At 41.2% G+C, this 9,398-nt stretch overlaps 1 protein-coding gene across 2 annotated transcripts; it reads right to left on the reverse strand.

Moving 5' to 3' along the window:
• Positions 1-9,109, reverse strand: zgc:92313 (uncharacterized protein LOC436869 homolog). Of its 2 annotated transcripts, none has more exons than XM_034193287.1 (6): positions 8,787-9,109; positions 7,957-8,067; positions 6,130-6,203; positions 1,857-2,128; positions 636-796; positions 1-536 (listed from the first exon to the last, which is right to left on the reverse strand). In XM_034193287.1, exons 1-6 carry the CDS (start codon positions 8,826-8,828, stop codon positions 288-290), a joined length of 909 nt encoding a protein of 302 aa, XP_034049178.1. In that variant the 5' UTR covers positions 8,829-9,109; the 3' UTR covers positions 1-287. The 2 variants fall into 2 exon arrangements, with proteins under 2 accessions (XP_034049178.1, XP_034049179.1); XM_034193288.1 differs by having other exon boundaries at positions 7,957-8,063; positions 8,786-9,109.
• Positions 9,110-9,398: the final 289 nt, after the last annotated feature.

Consider the following 9,398-nt stretch of genomic DNA (forward strand, 5'->3'; position numbering starts at 1 on the left):
TTTTGATAAAAACCACATGGGCCTCTGTGGGGGCCTTGTGCTGTGAGGTATAATTTATTATAAATACAAAAGAAGTTTATTTCATTAATAATTCCATTTTAAAAAGCTGGAAAACAATGAAAAATATTTTAATGCAAATGTGAATTTTAAGATTGATTAAAATACATGTTCAATATGGCTTTAGTGCATGACTATTAATTACTTTTCCACTATGACTAGTCAGGACCAGTTGGACCTAAAGTTAACATTTCATATTCTCTCAGTTTCATTGTCATTTCCTTTTCATCTCATGTGATCAGCAGTAAAATGGACAGAAAAGTGATCAGCACAGCCGCGCGCCTCGACCAGTTTTGACTGGCACAGCCATAAAGCTGAATCTCTGGAACTGTGCTGGTGATGAAACTCGAGAAGCTGGTCAGTCTGGCATAGACACCTGGCTGATTGGCTTTAGCACAGCCAACTCCAAAACTCACCACTCCGGCCTGAACCCAGGTCCCATTTATCATCTGGCAAAGCAGGGGCCCTCCTGAATCACCCTGGTTGAGTATGAAACACAAACGCATCATTCAGCTCTTACAACTGTTAGGAGAAGGAATGTCCAATAAACTACACAAATCAAAAGGACCCAGCAGTACCTGGCAGGAGTCTTTGCCACCCGACTGGAATCCAGCACAGATCATATCACTCAGGATGTCCACTGACTCTGACGGATTTAGCTGGTACATCTCCTGACAAGCTTTCTGAGAGATGATTGGCATCTCCACCTCCTGCAAAGTCCCGACTCCTGGCAGAGCAACTGGGAGGCGGGCACAAGGATGAGTAGTTCCTACCACGCTGTGTGATTTACAAAGTAGCACTCAACCTACAAAGACTCACAGTATCACAGCCAACATACTATTTCTATTTTAATTCTAAGTTTTATATAGGCCCACATAGTCAGATTTTTTTTTGGGGGGGGGGGGGGGGGGGGGGGGGGATGAGAGTCTGCAATTCCACCGGAACAGGATGCCAGTCCATCACAGGTTACTTCCCCAGCAAAGGCGGGTACTCATTTATAGTCAGGCACTCATAATGTCAATGAACTCACTTGTCCAAGGACACAAGCGGGTAGCGTAACCGAGAATCAAACCCACCAACTCCTATTCCATTAAGCTATACTTACACTGTACATTCTGATACTTATAATCTATTTGCTTATGCCCCTTTCAAACCAGGCCAACGTAATGCAGCGTACCAACTACGTCGAGCTTAATATGCAGCCCTACATGGCAAAACTCTGAAGGATGCAAAAAGGTCCCCGAAATGGACGCAAAAAAATTAAACGTTTAATTTTTTTGCTGACATTCAGCGTAGAGCACTGGACGCATTGCTCTGTGCAAGTCTATGCAACACCCCACTACCGTATACATGTCTCTGGAACAATGAGCTACTGTATACCATGTCTCTGTAATTGTATGCTGCCCTACACCAGTCCGATGAAAAATCCTTTTTTTTTTTTTTTCTTATTCAGTACATACCTGCATTGCTAAATTTTATTCATCCCAATGTACTCTGCTGAACTTCTCTGGCAGTGAAGCTTCAAAACCACAGAAGAAGAAGAGGCAGGCCAAGCTTCCTCCTGCGCGCAACATATACAGCCATTCCTGCGTAATACATACGCAGCACAATGCAACTCTACGCAGGCCCGGTGTGAAAGGAGATTTAGGTTGAAAACATCAAGTTTGTAACAAAGCATTTGACAATATTTTTTTTGTTGAATCCATAAGTTTCCTTTTAAAGGAAAACAAAAAAGAATCAGAATCTTCTGATTCTGAAGTTTCCTTTTAAAGGAAAACAAAAAAAGGCAGAGTTCTTACCATCTTCTCGGATGTTTCCCCAGCCTGTGACGTAGCACTGCATCCCGGCTGGGAACAGGGTGTCTGATGAGGGCAAGCAGATGGGTTGGACATAGTCTGACCAGGTTACCGGGCTCGACAGGAGCACCAGAGCCAAATCGTTCCCCTTATAGGGTTCCACGTAACCCGAGGGAATCACCACTCGCTTCACACGATGTGAACTTTCATGCGGGTTGACACTATTCAGCTGGTAGCGGCCTGCATAGATGATGTACGAACTCACGTCGTAGGGACTAAAAAAAAAAAAAAAAACACAAACAAACAGGACACAAATGAAACCCACTGGATTTACATCTTTGGGATTTGAGTCATGCTGAAATTATAGACAACTTGCTCCCAATCCCAAAATCAGCACAGCTACAAAAAAAAGGTCGTAATTATCCCCAGACAAATGACAAATACGTCGAGGAGAATAAATAATGAGAATAAAAAAAAAAAAAAAAACAACTGGCTAGCATCCTCAAGGTAAAGAATGAAAGCAATGAAATAATTAGGGAAAAAAAAATGAAATTACCTTTCCTTTAAAAAAAAAAAAAAAAAAAATCACCTTGGCAATTCAACATAATCGACAATCTGTTAGCCACCCCCCCAATCACATCATTTAAGTAGTTAATACCACAGGGTGAGTTAGAATTATTTCGGGATGATGTGTTCATGAGCTGTTGTAAAGAACTGACAATGTGAGATTGAAACATTTACTATCTTGCAAAAAAGCCTTTTAAAAATATGGATCCGGGATTTATTTGTTTTCAATTACTGCTATATAAAGTGAGGAAAATAAGTATTTGAACACCCTGCGATTTTGCAAGTTCTCCCACTCAGAAATCATGGAGGGGTCTGAAATTTTCATCTTAGGTGCATATCCACTGTGAGAGACAATCTAAAAAAAAAAAAAAAAAAAAAAAATTCCGGAAATCACGATGTATGATTTTTTTTTTAATAATTTATTTGTATGTTACTGCTGCAAATAAGTATTTGAACACCTGTGAAAATCAATGTTAATGTTTGGTACAGTACAGTAGCCTTTGTTTGCAATTACAGAGGTCAAATGTTTCCTGTAGTTCTTGACCAAGTTTTCACACACTGCAGCAGGGATTTTGGTCCACTCCTCCATACAGATCTTCTCCAAATCTTTCAGGTTTGGATTTTCAGCTCCCTCCAAAAATGTTCTATTGAGTTCAGGTCTGGAGACTGGCCAGGCCACTCCAGGACCTTGAAATGCTTCTGATGGAGCCCCTCCTTAGTTGCCCTGGCTGTGTGTTTGGGGTCATCGTCATGCTGGAAGACCCAGCCATGACCCATCTTCAATGCTCTTACTGAGGGAAGGAGGTTGTTTGCCAAAATCTCGCAATACATGACCCCATCCATCCTCCCTTCAATACGGTGCAGCCGTCCTGTCCCCTTTGCAGAAGAGCACCCCCAGAGTTTGATGTTTCCACCCACATGCTTCACGGTTAGGATGGTTTTCTTGGGGTTGTTCTCATCCTCTAAACATGGTAAGTAGAGCTGATTCCAAAAAGCTCTATTCTGGTCTCATCTGACCACATGACCTTCTCCCATGCCTCCTCTGGATCATCCAGATGGTCACTGTTGAACTTCAAACGGGCCTGGACATGTACTGGCTTGAGCAGGGGGACTTTGCTGCCCTGCAGGATTTTAAACCATGACAGCATCATGTGTTACTAATGTAATCTTTGTGACTGTGGTCCCAGCTCTCTTCAGGTCATTCACCAGGTCCTCCGGTGTAGTTCTGAGCTTTCTCAGAATCATCCTTACCCCACAAAGTGAGATCTTGCATGGAATCCCTAACTGAGGGAGATTGACAGTCGTCTTGTGTTTCTTCCACTTTCTAATAAATAATCTTAACAGTTGTTGTCTTCTACCAAGCTGCTTGACTGTTGTCCTGTAGTCCATCCCAGCCTTGTGCAGGTCTACAGTTTTGTCCCTGGTGTCCTTAGGCAGCTCTTTGGTCTTGCTATGGTGGACAGGTTGGAGTGTGATTGATTGAGTGTGTCTTTTATACAAGTAACAAATTCAAACAGGTGCAATTAATACAGGTAAAGAGTGCAGAATAAGAGGGCTTCTTAAAGAAAAATTAACAGGTCTGTGTGAGCCAGAATTCTTGCTGGTTGGTAGGTGTTCAAATGTTATTTGCAGCAGTAACATACAAATAAATTATAAAAAAAAAAGAAAAAAAAAATCATACATTGTGATTTCCGGATTTTTTTTTGATGAAAATTTCAGACCCCTCCATGATTTCTAAGTGGGAGAACTTGCAAAATCGTAGGGTGTTCAAATACTTATTTCCCCTCACTGTATATCTCACATGGACCATAAGGCCAAACGGGCACAGAAATGCACTCCAGCTGTGTGTCAGTTACACTTTCTTCTACCTGTGATAACTTGAACAAAATTTATCACATTTTCACCAAATTTGGACTGGACACCCCAAATGAGATTATCGAGGACAAGTTCAAATTTGAGCATGATTCAGTCTCCTCAAGACCCTTAAAAGGCCACTCACTTCACTGGACAAAGTACTGATTATTGGAATTTATTACCTGCAGGACCCATAATTTTTTTTGTTGTTGTTAACAGCTTAATATTAGCCTTTGAGCTAACACTGGCCCATTGTCAGTGAAGCTATTAGTGTTCTTTGTCTCTGTCAACAAACTATCATAGTCGTATTAAAACATTGTTAGCAATTAGTATGTTGCTCAATACTGTGTATTTGTTGGAAAATTGCTTTGTGAGATTTTTTTTAAGAGTTTAGGAAGCAATCAGTGAGAGAACAAGGTGTACAGGAGTTAAAAAAAAATCCACCATGCAGCTCAACACAGGAACAATGTGAGGAACCTTCTTCGTCATTTGCAGCACAGAGGTGCAGTTTAACTTCTGGAAAAACAGAGTTTAAGTTCAATTAGAGCTCTCCTACAACTTCTACATTGATACAAATATATTTCCTTTTCTGTAATTTCTGAAAAACAAGATTTATCTCATATGACAGGATTGTCAAACAGAAACAAAGCTGTTTCATCTTGTCATATCCAATAATGCTCTGTGACTTTTCCTTTGGCCAGCTTTCATTTTTATTATCAACAAAAACAGTGTCATTGTCCACTATGTGTGCTAGTGAGGTGATAACAACTGGGCTCACTGAATGCAAGCGTCCAACATTAAACAGCTGCTGGTTGATTGAAGAATATAAAAGTCTGTATAGTGTCAAGAGATGTGTATCGATTTTAGTCATAACCAGCACGTGTCCAGGGAGATTCCACATCCCCGGACCCAATAGGCAAAGGTGGGATGAAGTCACTGTCAAGTCATCAATCTGCAAGTCCCCAGTCTGCAAGTCCCCAGTCAAGTCTCAAGTCAGCTTGCAAACAACTGGTGGTCATTATGACTTGAGACTTGCTGATTCATGACTTGAGAGTGACTTGATGGTGACTTTGTCCCACCTCTGCCAATGGGTATGTAAAATTTGTATTATTTTTAGCTTTGTCTATAAAGGAACTCTGTGATGTGCTGTCAGATACACAAAGATGTACTATTTCACAGAGAAAACTTATCAGGTGAAATGATGAATGCATTTCTGTAAAACATTCTGTTTCAAGTGTTGTGACTTTTTGTGCTACACTGATAAATTCTGCTACCTGCATTAGCTGGAAGCAGAATCTGATAGAGACATTAAGCCCATTTGTATGCTGACTAATAATGTTATTCATGATAATGTTAAAGCCGTAAAACAACAAAAAATGTCGCTCAACACTGAGAAAGACTATGAATTATGGCTGGCCAACCAGGCAAGCATCGTTAAAATGTTATTGCCTGAAACTTCACGTTGGACAAAGTCCAGTGTTGATAGCAGCCGAGACGGGATGAAGTCTGACTAAAGACGTCACATCATATTACTCTATGTAGTAAAAACCATGGTCAAAGTTGAGTATTTTTACTATTTGCAGGAGACACATCCTTTAACACTGGGGATAAGAGATAGAGTTACTCATATTTTCTATTTATTTGCACCTTATGATATCACAGAAGTCTGTGCACGCTGTTTTTTTAAGTTGGGGCTGACATGAATTCAGTATTATCAAGGTTTCCACAGTTATGACTTGCCATTATTAATTAGTGGTAACATCTCCACACAGGAACAAATCAGGCTCAACATATTAGTAGAAAATCCTTTGATAAACAGTTAACACAGCAAGATGGGGAGTGAAGTGAGACTTACTTTCGGAAACAATGAGCAGCAGAGAGGACCCAGTTCTGTGTGATGATGGTGCCTCCACAGATATGACCATTAGACTGGAGAGCCAGAGGACAAAGAGTCAGCGTTTTGCAGACATCTTTCTCAGCAGCTTAATCTGACAAACAAGACCTGAATCACTTGCACGATTCCTCACAGGAAACTCAAACATCAAAGTACATCACTCTGTTCTATGTAGTATGGGAAGATGGACGAGATCAGCTTTGGAGACATCACCTCGGGAAGGGTGATGTGTACTTCTGGACTCAGAATGATGAGTTCTCAGCTGTCGATCCAGCAAACACGTCCACTTTGGCAAAGGTCAGTTTCAAATGGGCGGCCCAAATGGGGCCAATGAAGTTTTGTCCAGGGGCAACTCCTGGGGCCCGGCTGGTTGGAGGTGGGCTTGGGCTCGTCAAGTTGGCTACCCATATGTGGCCCTACAGGGCTAGCCCAAGCCCACCTCCAACCAGCTGGGCCCCAGGAGGAGCCCCGGGACAAAACTGCACTGGCCCCAATTGGGCCGCCCATGTGGAACCCACATGGAGCCAATGTGGATGTTTGCTGCAAATGGTGCTTTTTCTTAAAAGGTTTAGGGTTAGGGCAGCACGGTGGCTTAGTAGTTAGGACTGTTGCCTCATAGGGAGAAGGTCATGGGTTCAATTCCCACCTGTGGCCTTTCTGTGTGGAGTTTGCGTGTTCTCTCGTGTTTGCATAAGTTCTCTCCGGGTGCTCCAGCTTCCTCCCACATCCAAAGACACAGGTTAGTGCGACTGGAAACTTTAAATTGTCCATAGGTGTGCATCTGGGTGTGAATGTGTTTGTCTATACTCGTATGTGGCCCTGCGACACACAGGTGTCCTGTCCAGGGTGTATTTGCCAAAAGACTGAGTGCACTTCCAAAAGTTGTCCCATACTGAGATTACCTCTGTACCAGATTTGTTTATTCCCTATCTGCACATGCGCAAAGAAACGGAACTTTGATATGTACTGAATTTACTGTGTGCGGACCAAAATCAGGTTTAATGTGAATAAATTCTGATCTTATCGCTTAATAATATTGCTTCCCTGGACTCATTCAGGAGCACTTTGGACAGGGTTTAAAATCAACTGAACACGCAAGTTATTTTATCCATGAATTGAAACCAGCTCTCAGTCCTTTGTCAAACCATATTATATAACAGCTGAGTGGATCATCGTCATTTGATTGGTGCCTTGTATGTCACGTGACATGGATTATTCATCCCATTTGTGTTGCATTGCATTTAGAGTGCAATTTGGTTCCATACATTCGGTACCATTGCACTCTGCACGTGCACACATATGACTTCACCTGGGGTGAGTTCGCAGTGGGGTGACTTCAATATAAACCGCATCCACCTTAGTTATTAAAAAGTATCGGTATTGGAAATATCGGCCCTACCAAATGTTGCAGTTTCACACACCACTAATCTGCATGTTGATTTGGCACAAGTTTTTCGCTGGATGTCCTTCCTTATGCAACTCCCATTACATGGAGAATGGCTAGGGGTGGGTTTGAACTGGGAACTTTCCCCAGTGGAAATAAGCGCTGTCACAGAGTCAAGACGACAAACAGAAACTCATGTCAGACATCTTTCATCCTGCTCATCCACAGCAGGCATAATAATAACTTATGTGTTCTTTGTGAAGACAACAATAAAGTACAAATGTTATAGCGGTATCCCTATCTTCCAAGTTGAGCACTGCACGCTTTTCTAAACGTAAAGGATCTCAACTTGGGTTTTCCGAGTTTACAGTAGTTGAACGCATCAAAATATTAAAGTTTCCCACCTGTATGTCCACCTGCCATGGCCACGCCCCATGCAAGGCGTCCTTCCCGCCCACAATCCTGCTCTCCACTAATGGTGGTCGTCCACATTCTTGAGCGTAGCAAGCACCTAAATATACAACAAAATTCATATTTGGGTGATTCTTTAACTACGGGCACTATTGGCCTTGTAAATGTAATTTCCACCACACCATTGCCTTACAATATAAAGTGCCTTGGGGCAACTGTTTGTTGTGATTTGGCGTTATATACATGTGCTCTGATGTCACTGTTTATCTCCATAGAAACTACCCAAACAATCTTTCATACAAACTATGTTGTGGTGGAAATTACGGCAATAGTGTGGGACAACTACATTTTGTTTAAAAAAATCACAACAGTTGTATGACATTGAATACCCCAATTATGTTTTGATTATTTTACTGATAGTTTATTCAGAGATATTTTAAAACATTAGAAAAAACATTTCTTTACCATTCATTTTTATCATTGAAGATCAAAAGTCTGGGTGTGGGACAAGCACAAAACGGCAATATTTGCATATAATGATGCAGAAAAAAGGTGAAAAAGTCATCATAGACTACTAGAACAAATTTCTTAAACTTTCATTGTAAAGATAACTATAAAAGTGTGAAATCTCCCCTTTTTTCTGTTTTTCATACAATATAATCAAAGGACATAAGTACCCGTAGTCTAAGAATCACCCATTTAAGGCCGACTGCATCTAGAGTGAGAGTACTTGAAATTACTTGTGTTCAGCAAAGACAGTAAAAACACAAACAAATCGCGTTTAAGAAAAGAAAAACAGACAATGAGACCAAAGATACTCACCTATTATGCACCAAAAACCGGCGGAAAACTGTAATTTCGGCATCTTTATGAGAATTATGAGAAACGGCAGCGGGAAATCGCGGGAATGTAGAGCAGTAAAACTCCCGCTTTGTCCGTGAAACGATTCCAGCAAAAAAAAAAAAAAAAAAAGAAAAGAGAAAAAAATGTGCTAAGCGTGTCCGTTTTGTACGGTGCGTTTGTGTGAACAATTACAATGATAATAATTCCATATCGGTTTTAAATAAATAAAAAAGTAGCCCGTGTCTGTTTTAACCGTGGACTAAATTCTCAACGCACCCACGATCACAAAATCACAAAAACTGATCCTTGCAGCTGGTTACCTGTCCTACCTGTTGTCTCCAGCCAAATCAGAAAGCTAGCCCCGCCTACCTCAGCTATTCCGGCCAATGAAATCAGGGCTGGCTGTCAGGAATCCAACCGGATTCCTCGTTGGATTTCTTCAGCCGTGTCCTGATGTCTGTTTCGAACTCCAGGACTGAATACGTAATAGTTTCTCGTCATATAAGGTTACGAACAGCTTACAAGCTATATAAAAACGCGTATGTGGGTAAACAGGTTTTATTTGTTCCTTAAAGTTTATGTGTATCAGTTT

This window comes from Thalassophryne amazonica, chromosome 18 (assembly GCF_902500255.1).
Source record: "Thalassophryne amazonica chromosome 18, fThaAma1.1, whole genome shotgun sequence".
Lineage (NCBI taxonomy): Eukaryota > Metazoa > Chordata > Actinopteri > Batrachoidiformes > Batrachoididae > Thalassophryne > Thalassophryne amazonica.